Genomic DNA, 24,844 nt, shown 5'->3' with positions numbered 1-24,844 from the left:
GCGTTTCAGAGTGCTTTTAAGTACAAGGTCCAAACTTTAAATGCGTTTTTCTCAAAATGGTGTTTTCAAAGTCGGTGACCAACATTACTCGAAAACGGCTAGACCGATTAGTCTCAAATTTTAACACGACCTTCTTAAATATATTTTTTAGTAATTAATTGTAGATTTTTTCTCTCCGATAAATATTTTTTTTATAAACAATTTAAGGCCGAAATTTCGGTGAAAAATCGATTTTTTTTTTAGAAACCGCCATTTTGTCAAAAAATTTTATTTTGCTTATTCCTTCGATTAATTACTAGATTTAACATTATTTTAACGAAATCTGTTTGGTTTTTTAATTTCGGATGATCCAGTTCCGAGATATAGTGGTCACCGCAAAACGTCTTTTTTGAGAGGAGCTCCTGGAGATCAGCTGTATCTCTTTTTCAAATAAATATTTTTACTAAAACTAAGTCTTAAAATACAGTTAAAAGCTACCATAATATGTGTATAAATTTTTGGATCAATAAATTAAAAAGTTTTCTCAGAAAAAATTCTGGAAAATTCACTTTTTTTCGGCCGTCTAACTGTATATAACCCCTTAATGTCTCTATTGAGTAATTTACATCCACTTATATAGGATAGGCCTCTTCAGCAACTCATATTTGCGAAACACTCGGAAAAAGTGATTTTGTAATTTTTTTATATAAAAATAAAAATTAGAATTCAACGCAATTAGCACTGCAATTGAATAAGCATTAATTATATCTTTATTTGATTGAAATAAGCTTACGTACTTGAAATACATTGATAAGTCTTCAGTTAAAGAATTGAATTTTGGGAGCAATAGTTTTCTGTGTTAAAAATTGATGTTTCCACCAAGAGGTTAATCTAATGTTTGGCAAAGCAAACTGCATTACAGAATACAGTGATCTAGAAGCTCGATGACGATAGTCATATAACTCTCTTTGTAGTTCTGTGCAGTACATTTGAGTACATTTTTGTGGAGTACATTCTATATAGATATTTTGAAATATGTATACGTAAAAAGTGTTTCATTGAATTCACACTATATTTTAATTACAGAAATTAAAGCTTAACTTACAACTACAACCACCTGCAGTTTCAATCTAAGTGCAATTAAAATCAGATTTCTGTGGACTCTATTCTATATCTACCATAAATAAGAGAGTTGTCATGTCGCCTAGAACGGGCCATATAACAGGTGTGTTAGTGCAACGTCAGTTGAGATAAAAGTGTTGATTAAGCATACATATTTAGACACTAATATAACAGTTACTAAAATATTTACACATCTTCGAAGGAATGAGTACGTATGCATTTGGCAAAAAACACCGAGTCATTGTAAAAATAAAAATGAAAAGAAGGGAATACGCTTTTCAACAATGCTCTCATAAAAGTGAGCAAACAACACACTAAAGAGACTCAGAGATTACGTGCGTACTCTGAAAGCAACGATCTTCCACTTGTGATAAGAGCGCTGCTCACCGGCGGGTATAAAAGTGCTGCGCGCCTACTCTTCAGTAAGAGTCTTGCGCGGACGGTCAGAATGTGCGGAGCGCTCTTACTATTAGCAAAGGGTTCTAAATATTGGCAGCACGCGCATTGGTAGTAAAGTGTATGTTTTATTTTCGGCATCAAGGTGTTAATAAAAATACTTGTTTCAATGCATTAAAGTGCAGTGCATTTTCGGTGAACGCTCTTTTATAGGCGCATTATAATACAAGGCATAGTGTGGTGGTGAAAGAATTAAGTTGTTTTGTTGTGTTATTTGTTTGAATCTTTCCTCTTTAACGGATATTTCGATAAAAAGCATTAATTATTCAGTTATCGCAGTGCGTTCCAAATACATTTTGAATGAAGAAACGTACTTATAAGGTTGTGAAACAATAAAAACTAAGATAAATGACAAAGAAAACAAATAACAGCAGTACAATTCGTAAGAAAGTGCCGCAAATGACGAAACAATTGTATAAATTATATAAGATTTTTTATTCAATCAGTCCTGAATATTTCATAGATAATTTATGCACGATGAATTAATTCAGAAATTCTGGTTTCATGCACATGAGATTTATTTAAAAAGAAAAGTGACTTGCAGAATTTTATTTTTTGCGATATTTAAAATTTCTTTATTTTTTTGGAGGGATATACATATGTAGTATGTACAAGTTTGACGTGATATGGTGCGCTGGAAACATAAAATTTTGATTTAATTAGTGTTTTGAGGTTTAACTCAAAAATATAATAATAATACCTTAGAGTGTTGTAGTAAAAAAATATGTAGTTTTTTAAGCAAATCTCGTAAGTGTAAAGAGAAAAGTGTTTTGAAAGCTAAAATTGGTGTTGGTGAATATTTAAATCAATATTGTATCATTAGTTTTTGCAGCATAAGCCAGTGAACACAAATAAGTCACTGCAAAAACAAATAATTATAACAAAAGAAGCATATTTATCACATTTGATATATAGTTTTTTCTCGTCTCTTTACGCACACATTGCAGTTAAGGTTTAAGTGTTGTGAATTTAATAAAACATCAAGTGTCAAGTAATCACTGCCAATTTGACAACCCGCCACGACAAACAACAACGCCGCCATGCAGTCGTTTAAGGCGGATGAGTTGCCGCAGAATCCACGCGAACGCGCGAATCCACTCTCAATACTCATGTTCTGGTAAGTGTTGAATTCTATAGCAGCATGCACATTGTACATAACATACTTACATACAAATAGCAGCATAAATGTGAATTATTCAATTTTATAATATGCTATATATTATTATATGTAGTTATTTCAGCTACATACGTGACTTCTCTTGCCTACTTCAGCTAAAAATTTAGACTCGAAATTGTATATTTGTAAATAATAGCTCTCAGAATATCAATTTGTACCCGCAGCGTTAAGTGCTCTGCATTTCAAAATGCGATTTACTTATTTTTGTATTACCCACTACCGTATTTACATAGATCAAGTTCATTGGGTGTTATTAGGTCGAGAGTAGTGTTTGAGCATCAAACACATGTTGCTCTTCATTCTATCTACGTTTGTTTAAATTTAAGAATATTCGATTAGAATAATTAAATTTTTATACCGATGAATATCGTAATATATATCAGAGAATTTATTTTTTTTTAGAAGATTTATGGAATTTTTCATTGTGTAGCTTCACCTACATTTCAATTTGGAAATCTTAATATGACACAAATCTCATGGAATATAGGTTATATTGAGTGTCTTAAAAGCTGGCGATGTCTTTGAAAGCTTTAAAGAATTAACATCGCAAGTCTTTCCTTAGCAAAAAGGTTTGACCTTTTTTTGAGATTTGGAGATTTGGCATATTTCATATCGTGACATTTTGTATCATCGATTATAATGAAAAACAAAAAAAAAAAAATTAAAAGCATTTAATTATACAAAATCAGATTCCTATTGGCTTTTGGAAAATTGACATTCTCGAGTTGGTCACTTTTTATTACAAAATAGTTGGAGATTTAGTTTTTGGCTTTATTTTGCTACATTTAAAACAAGTTATGAATTCTTGGAATATATTTAAATGATTGCAATCGGCGTTTTGTACGAATACATTTTTTTTGTTACTATTTTACATACAAACGTGATTATTTTTCTCCGTAGTTTGTGTACATATACAGCCATGCAAATAGTAATGTCATTTTATAATTTGTTTCTATTATTTTACGTTTTTATACTCTCGCAACATGTTGAACAGAGTATTATAGTTTTGTTCACATAACGGTTTTTTGTGTCACCAAGAAATAAAAGAGTTAGATATGGGGTTATATATATATAAATGATCAGGATGACGAGTGGAGTTGAAATCCGGATGTCTGTCCGTCTGTTGCTTTCGAAGATGGGCGAAAACCGAAAACCTATACAGTGTCATAACTAAGCCATAAATAAAGTTATGAAAATGAAATTTGGAACATAGGATCACATTAGGGAGGGGCACATTTGGATGTAACTTTTTTGGAAAAGTGAGCTTGACCCCGCCCCCAAATAGGTTTTTTGTATATATCTTGCAAACCAATAAAGATATATAAACCAAACTTTCTGCAGTTGTTTCTTTTAGCTGTTTCGGTTCGATCGGTTCACAACTACGCCTACTTCACATATAACTCAATTTAGAAATTCTTCTGATTCGTTCACTTTATAATACATATGTTACATTAGGAACAAATGAAGATAGCGGAATAAAACTTTACACAAATACTGTATGACATCACTTGTGGAAAAATTGTCAATATGGGACCATGACTTTTCAAAGCCCCTGATATCGAACAAGAAGAATCCAGTGCCTAAGGGTAATTTTTCACCGAAAATATAGGTAAATCTCTCAGATATTTTAATGTAATTCATTCCCTCTGATTTTTTTTCTTATAACAGTTTGTCTCTGCACCAAAAATGGTTAAAATCGGGTCATAACTTCCCCTAGATCCCATATAACTAATTATTAGTAATATAAAATTAAGTGAGCGTATAGTCTTCGATATATAACCGATATAGAGTGAAATCGGTTTAGGAATTACCTCAGTCCCCATGTACTATTTATGATGATTTTCGTTATTCTATTGAACTTTATGCCGAATATATGGGTTGAATTGTGTTATCTTTATAAAATTACATCAATAAATTGCGAGAGTATAAAATGTTCGGTTGCATCCGAACTTAGCCTTTTCTTACTTGTTTATATATAGGTACAATATAAAAACAAACACTAATAGAATCAAGTACAAACACCTGCTGGAGATAGTTAAATGTATATATATTTGTTTTAGCTAAGTACGAGTTTTTAAATAAACTTGCCTTCATTATAAAAACATTGTTGTGTTGAAAATTGAGCAAGTCAAAAGAGTATCAGAATAATATCATTTTAAAGGAAATTGGTTCAGAAAGAGTTCAATTCAAATATGAAGAACCCTGATTAGAATTGTTTGTGATAATATAATTTTAACTATTCAGTCACATATGTATGAATGTGTTCGAAACTTATATATTTTTCTTGGATTACAAAGTCGCGCACAAGTGGAAACTTGTGCGAAAAATCACTTTAACTTAAATATTGACAAATCATTTCAACGTTAGGAGGATATGATAATGAAATAAAAGTCAAGTGGGGGGGAAATTACAATGCGAAATACGAAGTCGAGAGCTTGTCAAAAAGCATCCACACGTAAGACATGAAGTGTTTTCTTAGAGATCGTCACAATGGCAGCGTTCAACAACTATATTGCGCAACTTCATTGTTCTTGCTAATAAGAATGATAACAAAGGATAAACAATACTTAGATATGTCTTAAATATCGTTGTTCACTTAATATTCACATGTTCAAAACCGCGTAATATTTTCGAAATTATATTTTAATCGGTTTTTTGTTCGCAAACTTCGTAAAAACGTTCTAATGATATATGAGTATTCTAATCTTAATGATGTTGCTTCACATTTTTAGCACTCCACCTAATACAAATCAAGCACTTATGTATGAAACTTTTCCATAATCATTATATTATTTATATAAATTAATATTAAATATGATGGACTTTGCACCTGCGTAATTGTAAAACATGCACACTTATTGGCATAAATGTTTGCGAATGTTCGTTAAAGTTTTTGATTTCACTGCTTATCAAAAGCAGTATCTGCTGATACAGTTCACACGTCTTTTGATTCGTCTACAGAATAATAAAATCAAAACGTGCGAGCACAATGGTCCTGAAAACCCAGAAGTTGATAAAACACTTGACATCTGATTTCTTTGTGAATTTCATATAAATTGGTAATAATCATTAAATGTGTTTATCACACTTTTATCAGTGAATTCGGTAGTTCTTTGCTTTTCAGACATACATAGCTTATATCCCACAATCTGCGCCAATTACCGTGGGATCAGTCTCCTAAATATCGCATACAAGGTTCTATCGAGCGTACTGTGTGAAAGACTAAAGCCCACCGTCAACAAACTGATTGGACCTTATCAGTGTGGCTTTAGACCTGGAAAATCGACAACTGACCAGATATTCACCATGCGCCAAATTTTGGAGAAGACCCGTGAAAAGAGGATCGACACACACCACCTTTTTGTCGATTTTAAAGCTGCTTTCGACAGCACGAAAAGGAGCTGCCTTTACGCCGCGATGTCTGAATTTGGTATCCCCGCAAAACTAATACGGCTGTGTAAATTGACGCTGAGCAACACCAAAAGCTCCGTCATGATTGGGAAGGACCTCTCCGAGCCGTTCGATACCAAACGAGGTTTCAGACAAGGTGACTCACTATCGTGCGACTTCTTTAACCTGATGCTGGAAAAAATTATAAGAGCTGCAGAGCTAAACCGAGAAGGTACAATCTTCTACAAGAGTGTACAGCTCCTGGCGTACGCCGATGATATTGATATCATCGGAAGCAACAACCGCGCCGTTTGTTCTGCTTTTTCCCGCATGGATAAGGAGGCGAAGCGAATGGGTCTGGAGGTGAATGAGGACAAGACGAAATATCTCCTGTCATCAAGCAAACAGTCGGCGCATTCGCGTCTTGGCTCCCACGTCACTGTTGACAGTCATAACTTCGAGGTCGTAGATAATTTCGTATACCTGGGAACCAGCATCAACAACACGAACAATGTCAGCCTCGAAATCCAGCGCAGAATAACTCTTGCCAACAGGTGCTACTTTGGACTGAGTAGGCAATTGAACAGTAAAGTCCTCTCTCGACGAACCAAAATCAAGCTCTACAAGTCGCTTATCATTCCCGTCCTGCTCTACGGTGCAGAAGCTTGGACGATGTCAACATCAGATGAGACGACACTAGGAGTTTTCGAGAGGAAAATTTTGCGCAAGATTTATGGTCCTCAGAACATTGGCAACGGCGAATGCCGCAGACGATGGACGATGAGCTGTACGAGTTATACGACGACATTGACATAGTTCAGCGAATAAAAAGACAGCGGCTACGCTGGCTAGGTTATGTTGTCCGAATGGACGAAAACACTCCAGCCCTGAAAGTGTTCGATGCAGTACCCGCCGGAGGAAGCCGAGGAAGGGGAAGGCCTCCACTCCGTTGGAGGGACCAGGTGGAGAGCGACCTGGTTAAACTTGGGATCTCCAACTGGCGCCGAACTGCGAAGGAGAGAGAGAGGTGGCGCACTATCGTCGATTCGGCTATAACCGGCTAAACGGTTGCAACGCCAATCACATACATACATACATACATAGCTTATATCATTGCAGATATAGCAACTAACGTAATCTTAACAGAGCGTAATCGCTTAGTAGCTTTTGCTAAGTCATCGCCCATAAGTAAATATGTACGTATGAGTTTAACCTCAACCGTATAAACAGTTTTACAGCTGTCTTTTGATTAAGATTAATTTACACGTTTGTGCTAATATTTACACAGTGGCTGAATTTCTTAAGAACTATATCGGTATTCATTAATAAATTGATTTAGTGTGGGAAATTTGTTGGCATCACTCGAAGTGTTGTTGGAAGAATTTCTTTATATACGAAGAAGTCGAAATAAATGATTTCGAGGAACTAGGTTTTAATATCAGTCTTCCAGATTAGGACCTCGTTGGATTTTTTTAAAGACCACCATTATGAGAAACTTTTGGATGTTCATCTTCTTCTTTCTTTTCATATAGAAAGTGTTAGTTTTTAGATCAACTAATGTTTTGGAACCCCAAATCTACTTCGTTCCACAATTACTTCGTTAAATTATGTAGAGTTTGAAAAAGGTAAAACTGATAAACTCTGGATACCGTGTAAGAATTGTATGTATGTGATTGGCGTTGCAACCGTTTAGCCGGTTATAGTCGAATCGATGATAGCACGCCACTCCTCTTTTTCCCTCGCAGTTCGGCGCCAGTTGGAGATACCAAGTGTAACCAGGTCGCTCTCCAACGGAGTGGAGGCCTACTGCATCGAACACTTTCAGAGCTGGAGTGTTTTCGTCCATTCGTACAACATTACCTAGCCAGCGTAGCCGCTGTCTTTTTATTAGCTGAACTATGTCAATGTCGTCGTATAATTCGTACAGCTCATCGTTCCATCGTCTGCGATATACGCCGTTGCTAATTTTCTGAGGACCATAAATCTTGCGTTAAATTTTCCTCTTAAAAACTACTAGTGTCGTCTCATCTGATGTTGACATCGTCCAAGCTTCTGCGCCATAAAGCAAGACGGGAATGATAAGCGACTTCTAGAGTTTGATTTTGGTTCGTCGAGAGAGGAGAGAATTACATCTTGAAATTAATTTCAGTCTGATTTGCCTCTTATACGATGAGTGTGGACTATAAGATTCCAACCATCGCACCTTGCTTGATTATGCAATTACAACAACTTCCCTAGGGAAGGTTGCTTTCACCGTGTTTGTCTACGATATCTTCCTCAATAAGCGTTTTAATCAGGACAACACTAGCCAGAAGTCTTTCGAAAAAATTCTATTAGATCTATCAAAGCCCAAACAATATTTCAAATAATGATCACCAATGAACAGATTAGTTGTACTTAATCCTTAAACCATTAAACAGAAAGCCAAGAAAAGTTTTTCAAAATTAACAACAATATGGATTGTGTGAGGCTATTATTTGTGATGACACATTTCGTGAAAATTATCTTCAATTGCCAAGAATATATATTAGTAAGGCCAAAATGTCTCACAGAAGGTTACTACATATTATCATTTCGATGTCACAAGTCATCATTCAAGAAAGATGAGAGATAAATGAAAAGTTGTAACAAAATATAAATTCAAGCTTTTATTCGACCTTAATTACTGCTACAATTTATTTTATTGTGGTTACTATAATGTCTGGAGTGATTTACGATTATTACCGTCATATACGTTAATTTTTACTACAACTAAAATTACTCGAGTTGTTTTATGATAAATAAACTTTCATTAATAAATGTATTATTTGTATTTCATTACAGCTTTACGATGCCGGTATTTTTCAAGGGCCGCAAAAAGACCCTGGATGAACGTGATCTCTTTCGAGCTTTAAATTCCCACAGATCAGGTAAATCATACTTACACTAGGAATAGTATATTTTTATGCACTTATTAGGCTTAAGTTTATCATCGTATTAAACTCTCTCAAGTTCTATGAGAATTAATAAATTACGCAATACAAACAAGTGCGGGGTACTGAATAATAAAGTAATATAAATAACCATAAAGCCATTAATATATGAAAATATTCTGGGTAATATTCGTGTAGGAGGTACTCGTATTACTATTTTTTTCATACTGATTACATTTTTTCGAGCACAAAGTAATGAATTTCGTATTTTAGAACATTTCCAAACACCCAGTAGGGCGAGGTAGCTACTGATCCATAATATTTGTATGCTTTTTGTACTAGTCTAGTAAAATTTGAGTTAAAAGAGTAGCAGCCTGTTTAGTTGCCATAGGAAGTACTAGTACAAATTATTTTGAAATGGAATTTTGTTAATTGGTACCAGTGGCGGATCCAGAAAAAATTTTTTGGGGGGGAGGGGGAGGTTTTACGAAAATTTTTATTACTCAACATATTTTTAATATAGCAGTTCCCTCGCGAAAATTCAGTTATTAAAGGACACGTTTTTTTTTGTGTTTTTCCCAAAGGACGAATTTGACGCTAAAAAAGCTCGAGAAATATTTTCTTTTTGTGAAACGGTGGTCAACTGTTCAGAACAAAACTTTCTTGCGGAGGTGAAAATGTGGAAACAGCGAACTTCAGGCAAGCATTTTCAGAATGCTCTCGAAGCTTTAGAAGCAGTGAACACAACGTCGTTTGGGAATGTTTTCAAGATTTTACGCATATTGGAGTTATTGCCTGTTTCAATAGCATCACCGGAAATAAGTTTCTCAAGTTTAAAGAGAATTAAAACATAATTACCAAATACGACAGGTCAAGATAGGTTAATGATTTAGCATCAATGAATATTCATAGGGATATTGATCTGTCAGTTGATAAAATACTAGAAGAATTCTTTCAAAAACAAAGGAAAATATAACATGGAATGTGAGATCCCGTGTAATCCTCAATTAATCACTGAGCTTCAGCGATACTGCCTATACAAATGTAGAGTTCGAATTATATGAATAACAACAAACAACAAAAATCTTGTAACTTATTATAATTGCTTATAATTTGATTTAATTTTTTTTTATACTCTCGCAACAAATGTTGCTAAAGAGAGTATTATAGTTTTGTTCACATAACGGTTGTTTGTAACACCCAAAACTAAACGAGTTAGATATAGGGTTATATATACCAAAGTGATCAGGGTGAAGAGTGGAGTTCAAATCCGAATGTCTGTCTGTCCGTCCGTCCGTCTGTGCAAGCTGTAACTTGAGTAAAAATTAAGATATCTTGATGAAACTTGGCATACTTATTTCTTGGCACCATAGGAAGGTTGCTTTCGAAAATGAGCAAAATCGGACCACTGCCACGGCACATAAAGTGCCATAACTAAGCCATAAATAAAGCTATGGAAATAAAATTTGGTATGAAGGATCGCACTATGAAGGGGCATATTTGGATGTAATTTTTTTGGGGAAGTGGGAGTGGCCCCGCCCCCTACTAAGTTTTTTGTACATATCTCGCAAATAGAGCTATATAAACCAAACTTCCTGCAGTCGTTTTTTTAGCCACTTCCTAATACAGTCCAAAAATGAAAGAAATCGGATAATAACCACGCCCACCTCCCATACAAAAGTTAGGTTGAAAATTACTAAAAGTGGGATAACTCACTAACGAAAAACGTCAGAAACACTAGATTTCACATAAGAAATGGCAGATGGAAGCTGCACTCAGATTTTTTTACATAATGGAAAATGGGCGTGGCGTCGCCCACTTATGGGTCAAAAACCATATCTCAGGAACTACTCGACCGATTTCAATGAAACTTGGTTTGTAATAGTTTCCTTACATCCCAATGATATGTTGTGAAAATAGGCCAAATCGCTTCACAACCACGCCTACTTCCTATATACCAGAACTTTGAAGACAATCTGAATCGTTTACTTTACAATATATAAAGTAAGCACTAGTGAAGATATCGGTGCATAAATACTATGTTAATACTGTGGCATACTAAAAATCGCCGAAATTGGACCATAGGTTTTAAGGCCCCGTACATCGAACACGAGGACCTCGGTGCTTCTAACCTAATATTATGGTTTCCAACTTTCAATGGACTTTATACAATATATATGACGAATATGTGGGTCAAATTGTGTATTATATAATATAAATAAAGTTAAATAAATAAATTGCGAGAGTATAAAATGTTCGGTTACACCCGAACTTAGCCCTTCCTTACTTGTTTTCTCTGAGTTTAGGCGGTGTTTTAACACCAAAAAAACCCCCCCCCCCGGTGGATCCGCTACTGATTGGTATAATTTCCAAACGGTCATGTACTATGAGTGTGCATTGTATGACTTATATATGTAAATAACTAACACCACTCATGCAAATATGTCATTCGACATGTTTTGAATAAAAACACATATATTTATAAATAAATATGTAATATGTATGTAAATATACGTATGTATGTATATGTAATATTCCCAAGAAATAATACCGGCGTTGAAATTTATTACCGGCACATTGAGGAGTCAAAATATGATATTATGAAAAACACTTGAAATTTGTACGCAAGCAGATACCATCAAAAATCAGCTGAGTAAATATGAAGAATGCAACTGATACTCCTATGACAAATGCATTCGTATTTATCTTCATACGTAAGTGACGATTAATCCGTCAAAGTGGGTATTTGTTCGGGGTTTGTTAACTGAAACCTCTATCTACTACTTGGGTTCATAAGTGGCTCGTCTTTGTTATTTAATGATCAAAGTATTAATTGCATCTTTATAATGCAATATTAGCTTTTTATTTTTCCAGAAGTGCTTTTAATTGCTTAAGCATACCGCGGCTTTGCTCTCATAGTATCAATATGGGCACAATTGAAATATTAGTATTTAATGCACTTAAATAAACGAGGGTTGCTGGATGCAGCAGTGCCTTGGATTTAAAATAAAGCGGCACTAATGTTAACCAGCACTTAGAATTTTGATCTGTATCAGAGTGTGAACTTACTTAAATGGATTCTCTGTCGATGACATTAATAAAGACATGATAATTTGAATTCACCAAAGTGAGACTCACATTAACTCTTAATCATAATCATGGCAGAAAATATTCTCTCCAATAATTAATAAAAATAAATTACCTCAAAGTTACAGCGATGTGAGTGTCATTGAAAATTACTGGCATCCGTTACTTCTCACTTAAGATACTATGTTACTTTATTGGTATTTATTTATTTATTAGTAAAACGAAATAACCATGTATGTTCATTACTATGTTTGCTCAAGCGTCCGCAAGCAAAAATCGCGCTTTAATATTTCCAAAATTTTCGTGTAAACTTTGAAGTTTGCCCGGCAAGCGGCAAAAGTTCGTCGACGCAGCGCCGGCGCACACTGTTACCCAAAATACATTGTGTTCATAATGACGTATGGATGTTTGTTTGTACGTATACATATATGTACTTAAGCGCATATGTGAATAAATGTTTATGTGCTTGGTAATTGCTACCAGCCATACATATTAATAAGCTAAATAGTAAACATCAAAATTTACTGGCACATACACGTATGTACATACATATTCACAACAAATTAACACTTTAATCGCCAGTGAACGGGAGAAATTTCAATGTCGCTACGGGCAAATGGGGACTCGCCAAATATTGTCGCTAAAGCTTTATGTAGACTCACAACATATACAAATGTACTTGTATGTTCACATATGTACAAATATACTATGTATTTTAACTAGGTTCTAGAAACTTAAACTTTGTAAGTGAATTATATGTGAACATGTTCGTCAGTATGGTATTGGTTTGCTATTGGATTAGAATTAAAACTTTCTTTGCATTCGAAGTATCGATTAGGATTTGCCCAATGTTGGTACATGCAATAGTTCCTATTTATGAACAATTAACAAAGAAGTTGCCAGCAACAGTTATGGCATGTTGTCAATCATACTAACATAAGTGTGTATGACCATAAATATGGGTAAATTTGAACAAATTAATTAATTTTTAATTAAATTTCCCGGTTTATCATTAAATTTTTGTCAACAGGGCTTAAAGAGAGCTAGTGTATGCAAGAAAGGCAAGGCTAAATTCGGTTGTAACCGAAAAATAACTTAGGGGTCATCCATAAATTACGTCACACCTTGAAGGGGGGGGGAGGGTATCACTCAGAAGTGACATTGTGTGACAAGGGGCAGGGGGGGGGTCAAAAGCTTTGTGACATCACATTTCAAAATTTAGGGCAATATCGTTTTCCGCTCTGCTGCGCTCTTGGGTGCTAGACGACGATCACTTACTGGTGTACTATTAAAACGTGATTATTTTGGGTCACATCTTGATTCAATTAATCGAACTACTGACTTAGATCTAGAAAAACGAAACTTCGAAAGTGCGGGTAATGTGTTGGCTGAGATTTGGAGCAAGTTAGTCATTGAAAATTTTCCAGTCGTTGCTGAATATGTTGCACCAACTGTTACTGGACTGGATATTGAACAGGTTATGATGTTGAAAAATAATGCAACTTGGTATGCTAAACATGTACGTGAGTCACAATATTTTTTACAAATAGTTAAATGTGAATCTATTGCATGTTGCGGTGTAAGACATTCTAGTCTTTGGAAATTATTAAAAGAAGGATTTTTCCCACCACCTGTGTTAATTAAACAGACATCAGAAGGTTATGGAGTCACAGGGAGTGATGACAACGACGCTAAGTTTGCTCCATTATTACTACAGATATTATTAAATCTCCAAGCATCATCCCATCTAAACAAGTTCCATATGATAGTTATTGCCCTAGTGTCGAGTCATACTTATTTAAAAGATCGTGTAGCATATGTGGCCTATATTTTTCTTCATATAAAGCCACCAATCAACACAAACAATCACATAAAAAACAAGAGCTGTTACTATCGCAAAAATTCGTCCTCAAAGAATTGCGGCTAGACGTGCCCGAGAGATTCTCTGTTTAATGAATGATGACGAGGCTTTATGGATGGAAGAAGAAGATGTTGATGCGAAAGATGTTCCTGACATCCAAATTGAGAACGAAAATTAAGTGCCTGATTTATCAATAATAAATGATATAAAGGAGTGGGTCAAAAGTCCATGGACACAAGATGATTAAGTTTTGTATTTTTAATTAGCATAATTAAGTATCTATTATTTCTTGACTAGTCATCCGTTGTCTCTGTACTTTAATATTTAACTAAATGTTGATTTTATTAAAGATTATACAATAAATATAAGAATCAATTGAATAACCTGTTTTTTTTATTTTATGATAAATCCCTAAAATTGGAAAATGGGTGACGTCACGTCAGGGGGGGAGGGGGGTTTGTCAGTTCAAAATGTGACAACTTGTGACAAGGAGGGAGGGGGGGGGGGGGGGTGGTTAAAAAGTCTTTAAATTCGTGTGACGTAATTTATGGATGGCCCCTAAAATATTGACCGATATATACGGTATAAAGCCCACCGGATGTTTGAAAACCCAGATTTACTAAAGTTCTATTGGTAGCATTAAGGTGTCAAGAAAATATTATGTATCAAATTTCATTGAAATCGATCGTGTAGTTCCTGAGGTATGGTTTTTGACCCAAAAGTGGGCTACGCCACGCCCATTTCCATTTTTTATAAAAATATCCGTGTTTTTCTATAATTTCTTCTGAGTTCCTGACGTTTTTTCGTGAGTTAATGGAACAGTTTTTTTAGCTTTCCACATATTCTTTGTAATAATGTAATCTTTGTACGGGGTGGATGTGGTTATTATCCATTTCCATGATGTATAATCGGATGATAAAGGGAAATGTGTGGAAAAACCTATTTCCCTGCAGGGCCGTCCCCACTTTTCGAAAAATCAATCATCCAAATATGCTCTCTCCATTGCGATTCTCTGTGTACAAAGTTTCACTAAGATATTATATATATGTCAAGTTTTACTCAAGTTACAAGTGACTGACAGACATCGGGACTATTATTATATTATGTGCAACAAGTTGCGAGATTAGTTAGAATAGTATTTACATATATCTGTTTCCTATCGATACTGGAAACTTGATTACTTTTTAACCACTTATTATATATTTAGTTTTACAACTCTATAGAATTTTGTGATTTTATTGCATGGAAAGGAAAGAAATGTTTTACTGGCAAATTCAATTATTGTTTTATCTAAATACTGAATGACAAGACATATTTGACTGAGAGCTAAAACACGGGCAGCTATTTATAGAAAAACACATTCACAAACTCCGTCACGTGTATAGTTAATGACAATGATAATCCAAATTCTTATCTAGACGTGAGTTTGTACCGCATTTGAGACTCAGAAAATCCTTTCGAATAGTTCGTGATTTTAGTTATAACTGCTATTAGCTGATTTTTATCAACTGCTCCCAGATAAGCAATAAAATATTTATACAGCGCCCTTATGGCAATTTAGTTTATAACTGTTTCTATGTCGTGGATAATGTCTGAATATGTAGAATTAGTTTATTGATTATCATGGGACATTTCAATAATATCAACGTCTCGAAATCTTGTTGAAATAAAAACCATTTCGTTTCATAAAAATGCTCATAATTTATCATTAAATTTCTAAATAAGATTTTGACATTTTAGCTAAACAAAAATTAAATATTGATAATGAAATTTTCATTGGACATTGGCGAGGTCAGATTCGAACAAACAATTGATAAATACTTTTTGTGTTTACATCAAGGCATTCGAAACTACATATTAAACCTGTTAGCTCTAGAATTTCACTCATTAAATCGAAAACGAAATTAAATTACTCTCCGGCACGTTGGACACCATAAAAAAAAACAATGAATAATTAACGCAACGATCGCGTTCATAACTGTGTTGCATCTTATAAATATGAAATATAATCTGTATACCGTACAAAGCTGCATCAATCATTAAATGCTCGTATGTATGTTGTCTCTACTTGCTTTCAGCTACGCTGGGAACCGAGATGGGCGAAGCTTGGGAGGCGGAGATCGATAAGAAACGACAAAAGCACAAGGAACCCAGTCTCCTGAGCGCGGTGCTGCACGTGTTCGGTGCACGCTACGCGGGACTGGGATTTATATTATTCCTGTTGGAAATCGGGTTGCGGTGAGTAACATTTCCTGTACATGTCAGCTGATTATTAGTTACCATTGATAAATAAGCGCGGTTCTACATACAGTTACCTATGTGCATAGACAAGACATCCGCCAATACAAGCTAAACTTGAACTAATTAACTATTTATTTATATATATATTTTCGCATTTCTTCAGCGTTACACAGCCACTGTTTCTTGGCGGGCTGGTTAATTACTACGCCAATCCGGCTAACAGCGAGAGCACCAGCACTGCCTATCTCTTCGCTCTGGGTGTGATACTTTGCAGCGCACTGAATGTGCTGTTCATGCACCCGTACATGTTGGCCGTGTTGCATACTGGCATGAAGGTGCGAGTCGCCTTGTGCAGTTTGATTTATCGAAAGGCGCTACGCTTGAGCAAGACGGCGCTGGGCAGCACCACCACGGGCCAGGTAGTGAATCTGATATCGAACGATGTGGGCCGGCTGGATACGTCACTCATACACATGCATTATTTATGGCTGGGACCTTTAGAGATAGCAGTTATAACAATACTGATGTACCGAGAGGTGTGTATGATAAAGTAGCGGATTTATTAAGTGCCGCATGTTGCTATTCAAAGTGAATTGGCGGTGACGCGTCGACAATAACAGTGCACATGTCCTTGGACTCAGCTTAATTTTCATGTATTATTATATTTTTATTAATCTTTAGATTGGCGTCTCTTCGCTATTTGGTGTTGCCTTCATGTTGCTCTTCCTGCCACTGCAGGCGTATCTCGGCAAGAAGACGTCAGTGTTGCGTCTGCGCACAGCTTTGTGCACTGACGAGCGCGTACGCATGATGAACGAAATCATCTCGGGCATACAGGTGATCAAGATGTATGCGTGGGAGAAGCCTTTCGGCAAGATGGTGCAATTTGCGCGTCACAAAGAAATGAAAGCCATACGTAACGTCAACTATATACGCGGTATCTTGCAATCGTTCATCATGTTCATGACACGTGTATCCATCTTTGTCAGTTTGGTGGGCTATGTGCTACTCGGTCAGTTTTTGACGTCGGAGAAGGCTTTCGTCATCACAGCCTACTATAATATATTGCGCAACACAATGACCGTCTACTTTCCCATGGCCATTTCGCAAATCGCCGAGACACTGGTCTCAATAAAACGTATTGAAAAGTACTTGTTGTATGATGAGACCAAGGTGAAGGATCGCTCCGATGATAACGAAAATGAATATAAAACGATAAAGCAAACGTACATCATTGAAGAGAATGAAAAATCACTGACACTAAATGGTGGTCTGAAGCCGTTGCAAACGAAGGTAGATGAGAAACAGATAAAGCCGGGCATTGAGATACATAAACTGAAGGCGAAATGGGATCGCTCTATGACGGAATACACATTGCACAATATCGAACTAAAAGTGAAACCGCGTACGCTAGTAGCTGTTATTGGTCCAGTGGGCTCTGGCAAATCAAGGTGAGTGCAAATTACTATGTGATCTACCATTTTTGTTTGCAATTGCTTCGTCTTAACAATTTCAATATTTCACGGCTTGTAGTAATTTTTAAGAGTTACTATTTATTATTTATTTGCAGTTTAATACAAGCCATTCTTGGCGAACTACCCGCCGAATCAGGTTCCATCAACGTACATGGTACCTTTTCGTACGCTGCGCAAGAACCTTGGCTATTCACCGGTACCGTCCGTCAGAATATACTTTTTGGTTTGCCAATGGACAAGAACCGTTATCGTACTGTGGTGAAAAAATGCGCGCTGGAACGCGATTTCGAGCTGCTACCCTTTGGCGATAAAACGATAGTAGGCGAACGTGGTACCTCGCTTTCGGGCGGTCAGAAGGCACGCATCAGTTTAGCGCGCGCAGTGTACCGTAAATCCGACGTTTACTTGTTAGATGATCCGCTAAGCGCTGTGGATACACACGTCGGTCGCCATCTCTTCGATCAATGTATGCGCGGTTTCCTGCGGGAAGACATAGTACTTTTGGTTACACATCAGCTGCAATTCCTAGAGCAGGCCGATGTTATTGTGATAATGGATAAGGGTAAAGTGAGCGCTGTAGGTACTTATGAGTCGATGCGTAGAAGTGGTCTGGACTTTGCTAAATTGTTGGTGGCTCCAGATCTAAGTGCTGATGCAGATAGTAGTAATGGCGCTGGTGGCGACGCTGACAAGAAGAGTCTGTCACGTCAGAATAGCAGACAACGCCAGAACAGTGTTTCGTCCATGAGCTCGATAGCCGAATCGGCAGCAGGTGAAGCGCCTACACAAGTGCAGGAGACTCGTGAAGAGGGTAAAATAGGCTGGTCACTATATACTAGGTACTTTACCGCAAGTGGCGGTTACTTGCTTTTCTCGATAACAATGTTCTTCTGCGTTGCTGCGCAGATTTTGGGCTCTGGTGGTGATTTTTACTTATCCTATTGGTAAGCTAAAATGTTTAGGTTATTTTGTATAAAGAATAAATAACTTAGCGGTATCACATTCTTTCCAGGGTGAACAAAAATGAGTTCGTAGCTGACACTCAATCACAAAATTTTGGCACTCGCTTAATCGGTCGTTTATACGGTCGCGATGTACGCGTAAACAATGAAACGGATCCCACTGACATTTACATATTCTCGGGGATTACTTTGGCTACCGTTATTTTCTCACTTAGTCGCAGTTTGCTTTTCTTTACAATGGCGAAGCAATCTTCGATTTCGTTGCACAATGCGATGTTCCGCGGTCTTACACGCGCCTCCATGTACTTCTTTCACACGAATCCATCGGGTCGTATATTGAATAGGTTCTCAAAGGATATGGGTCAAGTGGATGAAATTCTGCCATCGGTGCTGATGGATGTTCTACAAATCTTTTTGGGCTGCGCGGGTATTGTGGTTGTAATATCAATTGTGAATGTGTGGAATTTGCTAACCACAGTTGTGCTGTCCATCATATTCTATTACCTTCGTGCATTTTATTTACATACCTCACGTGACGTGAAACGTCTTGAGGCAGTCAGTAAGTTTTTCTAGATATATCTCGCACTTCATCTATTATTATTTACTTTTTACCTTCCATATAGACCGTTCACCAATTTACTCGCACTTGGGCGCCTCATTGAGTGGCCTATCGACAATACGCGCGTTCGGTGCTCAAAAAACATTGATAAAGGAATTTGATAACTACCAAGATTTGCATAGTTCTGGTTATTACATGTCGTTAACAACAAGTCGCGCCTTCGGCTACTGGCTCGACTGTTTCTGCGTCGTCTACATAGCTGTCACTGCGCTGAGCTTCTTCGTATTTTCACCGAAGAACGGCGGAGAGGTCGGCTTGGCCATAACCCAAGCTATGGGTTTGACCGGTATGGTACAGTGGGGCATGCGTCAGTCTGCTGAGTTGGAGAATAATATGACGTGTGTTGAGCGTGTAGTTGAATATGATCAAATCGAACCAGAAGGTGAACTCGAGAGCAGACCTGGCAAAAAACCACCAAAGACATGGCCGGAACAAGGTAAAATCAAATTTGACAAACTCAGCTTGCGATATTTCCCTGATCCAAAGTCGGAGCGTGTTTTGAAATCGCTAAATTTCGAAATACAATCCTGCGAGAAGGTAGGCATTGTGGGACGCACAGGCGCTGGCAAATCATCGCTCATCAATGCGCTCTTCCGCTTGTCATACAACGATGGTTCGATAACAATTGACACTAGAGATACCAATGATTTGGGTTTGCACGATTTGCGTAGCAAAATCTCCATAATTCCACAAGAACCGGTGCTCTTTTCGGGATCGATGCGTTACAATCTCGATCCATTCGACGAATACTCCGACAACAAGTTATGGGAGGCGCTCGAAGAAGTATGACGAAAACTCATCTCAACAGTTATACTAGAGTTTATATTTTCATCTGTAATTTTTGTTTACAGGTTAAATTGAAAGGCGTTGTGTCAGAACTGCCGAGTGGTCTGCAAAGTAAAATCTCTGAGGGTGGTAGTAATTTTAGTGTCGGTCAACGGCAGTTGGTGTGTTTGGCACGTGCTATACTACGTGAAAATAAAATTCTTGTGCTGGACGAGGCAACGGCAAATGTGGATCCACAGACTGATGCACTCATACAATTGACAATACGAAGTAAATTCAAACATTGCACGGTGCTCACAATTGCTCATCGTTTGCACACTGTAATGGACTCGGATAAGGTGCTGGTGATGGACGCTGGACGAGCGGTGGAGTTCGCGTCTCCATTTGAGTTGTTGACTGAAAGCAAAACAAAGATATTCTATGGCATGGTCAAACAGGCGGGTAATAGCACTTTCGACAATCTGCTCACTGTGGCGCAAAAGGTAAGCTTTTGGGGGTATTTCGTGAACACAATATATGATTAATTATATTAAGAAGATATTGAAATTTATTTCGATAAGTGTTCTCAGTTCTCAGTTTTAAATTTTGCTTTTCTCTTCTTTTGCAGGCGCATGAGGAGAATTTGCGTGCGAAAAAGGATTCTTGACATTTCTCCGTACCGAAAGTATTCAAAGAGTATTTACTTAAGATTCTAGAGCCGATATCAAATCATCCTGCTAATGCGCGTATACAAAAAACTCTCACCGATGCAACGCATCACAAATTTCTCGGATAGCAGGAACCGAACAATGGGGGTGTGAATGGGAACGAAACACGTAGATTATCATATCGGGGATTATTTTTATATAGTACTTAATGTAATCAACTAATATACACGTAGTGTGGTAAATAATTGTATAGAAAAGTATTTAAGATGTGTGTGAGTTGAACGAGGCAACATGTATATACATACATATCTATACGAATGCTAATCTTATATGCCATACGAGGCATTGAAAGCAGAAAATTGACCTGAAATTTACAAACTCTACATATCTATAAACAGAAGTGAGAAATTACAAACATAAATTTATGGTAATTCTAATTGCTTTAGTAAAGATAATCATGATCGAAATGAAATTAAATCAAAAACACTATACAAACTGAGACAATAAAGGAGAAAACAAAACACCAACTGCACAAACACATACACACGCTAAGGTTGGACGCGTGCAATAATGAGTTTAGAGCTCAGGTCTAACTGCTGTCAGACAGCGCTACTATTAGCAAGTAATAAACCTTAAACATACATACACAGCAGCTGATTTCGTGGCTTAATTATGTACATTATAAAAGAATTTAATTGGTCAATTTAACACTGTTTTTAACCAAAGCAAATCGTTTAGCTTGGCAAAAATTATTAAAAAAAATGTCTCCTCCACATTTGTGTTTAGACACACTTGCATAAATTTTGCATGCATTGCTCTTTTTAACAGCATAGAAAGGCTTCATTTTTTCCACCATATTAACGAAGTAGTAATTTGTGATTTATTAGAGAATATACGCCTGCATAGTTAGTTGAATAAGTTGTATGTAAGCTAAAACATATAAACAACATATATCGTACATATGTATGTGTTCCAAATGTGAAAACTCGTTGACAATATTAGGGCATAAACTTTGTGGTTTTAAATGTTTTGTACCAGTAGTAGACAGAAGCTTTATTTTACCAAACAGCAACAGTAGAACATTTTGTGTCATCTATAAATTTAAGAATGTGTGTGTGTATTAAACATAAATATGTACCTATATTTATAAAGAGTTTTTATGAAATCATAGCATCAGAATATAAATCATAATATATCGTAAATAATATAAAAATAATAAATACGTTGTTTTATATAATGTTGTATTGTAGATTTATTACTGTTATGGAAATTGTAATGTGTGCGCAGCCGCAAAACAAAAAACAAATTGTACAATATGTAGTTTTGAGTATGCATTTAAAAATCATACATAGCTATAATAATAATAATTTATAACTATTAACGACATTGATTCTTCCAGTAAACGCTGATTTTATCAGTACTAGTTCTAAACGTTAGATATACATACATAGATGCATACATACATATATAACGCTATAATAAATATTTACAAAATGCAAAATGCATTTATATAATTTACTTAAGGCATTAGTCTGTATTAGAAACCGAAAAAAAACTTTTTTTTATAAATTTTTTTGAAAGGGAAGGAAATGATTGCGGTAAACGGAATTTTAAGACGACAGTGTACTATATTTAAGGCTTAAAAACAATATTTATTATTAAAAAATATTGAAATTTTCTCAAAGTTGTAAGTATTTTTCTGGAACGCCACTTGTAAATCGGTGCCGGTGATGGAGGTCGTACGACGCATCTGAAACAGTCGAACCAATTTTTTTTTTTAATTTTATAGGTTTATTTTCTTTATGAACTAAAAAAATACCGAAGAAGTTATAAAATACCAAATTTTTTCGAAGTTTGAAAAAAAAAACTGATTTAAAAAAAAAATTGACTTTATGTTGCAAAACAAGTAGTTTAAATAATACTTTTGTTCAACTATTTTAGTTCAAATAGAAGATAATTTAATACTTTGGTTTTTTTCGATCGGACATATATTCTTTTTGCTATCGCCGGCACCGTTTTCCTACACTTGTGAAAATGAAAACTCGAGAAAACGAGCTTTAAAGGTCTGCCTGAGCATTCGCACCTGCTCGACGCCACTAAAACTGCTCTAGCTTCGAAAATATGTCGAATTGGCCTCTGGAATTTGAAAGGCATATGTTTGGAAGAGATTTAAAACAAAACAAAAAAATCGATTTTTTGAAGCCTGTAAAGCAGACTATACTGCCTTACTTCAAATTGGTAATGAAATTGTAGGCAGCAAGAATTAATTCAAAGATAACAATCTCAAAGATTTCAAAAAAAAAAAAAAAAAATTATAATAATAATAAATAAATACCTAAATAAATGCAAATTACGCTATGTATCCATACTCTTTTGTGCGAAATTAAATAAATTAATTAATAGTAATAACAGCAAAGCGATTTCAAGAAAGAGCTTCTCCATAAACTAAGTAATAAATTATAGAAGAAAATCTTAAAAATACATGCACATGATTTTTTTTTTATTTTATATTTTCAAAATCTCAAAATTTTCCGTCGCATACAATTGTATGGGTACATAATGTAAAGATACATTTTGTTTGCAACAAACGACAATAAATTAATGATGTCAATGAACAATACGCAGCCTTAAAAGATTAGCGTGAGCCATGCGGTGATAAGGCAGAAGCCAACACATGTTGCCACCGGTATGTAAGTGCTATGGCCAGTCAAGGCGCGATTGTAGAGAATACCGCTAAACAGCCATCAAGGAGCCGGTGTGTAATGAATGACAATTATAAAAATTACATTTTAACTCCAATTGAACATTTAATGTAACCAATAATGGAAGGACAATAAGACAAGTTCCTTGTTAAATGAATAGTGGAATGTATAAATATAGTATATTTTAAAATGATTTATGAAACACGAATTAGTGTAAAAATGTGAAAAATATAAAAGAGCTTTCTTTAATGTGTCATTTTGGCATCAATTAAATATGCATTTTTTTCTACAAATGTAGGCTTAAATAATATTATTAATGTTGATAGCAGTTAAACAGGTACTAATGTAAGTACATTCTAAATTTTTACAAAAAACCAAACATAATGGAATGTTGCGCGTTTATACTCTTGAATATTGTTTAAGCCGAGCTTTAATAAATATTTAGGGAATTAAGTGAATATTAAAATTAAAATTTATTTAAAGCTAATTTGAAATTATTTAATAATAAAAAACAAAACTTCGCCTAATTACTCTTAAAATGTACTTCATTTCAACAAAATAACAGAGTAATTGACATGTTTCATGTTTAACAAAACTAGAGATAAAAAACAAAAGCTGTTAAAATATTATTGTATAAATAAATCTATCTAAACTTTTACTGATTTGAAAATCTAAATTTTTATTTCAAATTAATTTAAATTAGTTTTGGTCATATTTCTGGTCTGTATCGCTCAAAATCAAAACAGTTATGCCCATGGTGTGTGTGTAGATAAAATGTTTGTTTCAGCAAATGCATTTACTTGAATTAAATAAAAAAGCAAAATAAAATTCTAAATATACAAAACATAAATCTCGAGCAAATAGCGAGACTGTAGCGAATACCAATACCAGGAGTGTCAACAAACTGTACTTAAAAACAAAAACAGGCCATACTTACGTGAAAACTCTTGCAACTAAAAAAAATACAATAATAACATTAATTAAGTAGTGTACAAAATATCGACAGATTGTCGCCAAATATAGCTTTGCATCTCCCAAAACTTTACTGGTTGTTAAAAAACATACAAACATACAAATTAACTAATAGAAGATTAGATTAGATTAGATTAGATTTAGTTACTTAAATGTTGCTTTTTATTGTGCTTGTAGGTATGTATGTATATTATTGCTTGAAACAGCCTACGTTGTAAATATAATAAAAATTTTTTAGTGCGATAAAAGCTTAAAATGCAAAACTCATAGAAACTCTTATTTCTAAGAAAAACAAAATCGAACGAACTTTAGAATAATTAAGTCAATTACTAGTTCATACTTTATGCTATATGACGCCAAAAAATAAATATTTTGTATGAATTACTGAAAATCATTTGAATATTATATTTTACAATTAACCAGAATCTAAGCTTTTGGCTTAGCTGTTGTTTTCAA

The 24,844-nt window shown here is 35.3% G+C and overlaps 1 protein-coding gene across 1 annotated transcript; it reads left to right on the top strand.

Moving 5' to 3' along the window:
• Window positions 1–1,461: 1,461 nt before the first annotated feature.
• On the top strand, window positions 1,462–24,266 carry LOC105214112 (probable multidrug resistance-associated protein lethal(2)03659). The gene is made up of 11 exons (XM_011187337.3): window positions 1,462–1,618; window positions 2,505–2,674; window positions 8,948–9,033; window positions 16,063–16,222; window positions 16,389–16,761; window positions 16,907–17,676; window positions 17,796–18,644; window positions 18,713–19,221; window positions 19,286–20,064; window positions 20,133–20,549; window positions 20,675–24,266. Exons 2-11 carry the CDS (start codon window positions 2,598–2,600, stop codon window positions 20,711–20,713), a joined length of 4,059 nt encoding a protein of 1,352 aa, XP_011185639.2. The 5' UTR covers window positions 1,462–1,618; window positions 2,505–2,597; the 3' UTR covers window positions 20,714–24,266.
• The last annotated feature ends 578 nt before the right edge of the window (window positions 24,267–24,844 follow it).

This window comes from Zeugodacus cucurbitae, chromosome 2, assembly GCF_028554725.1.
Source record: "Zeugodacus cucurbitae isolate PBARC_wt_2022May chromosome 2, idZeuCucr1.2, whole genome shotgun sequence".
NCBI lineage: Eukaryota > Metazoa > Arthropoda > Insecta > Diptera > Tephritidae > Zeugodacus > Zeugodacus cucurbitae.
Note: the sequence above shows the minus strand (reverse complement) of the source record. Positions and strands in the feature narration are given on the sequence as shown.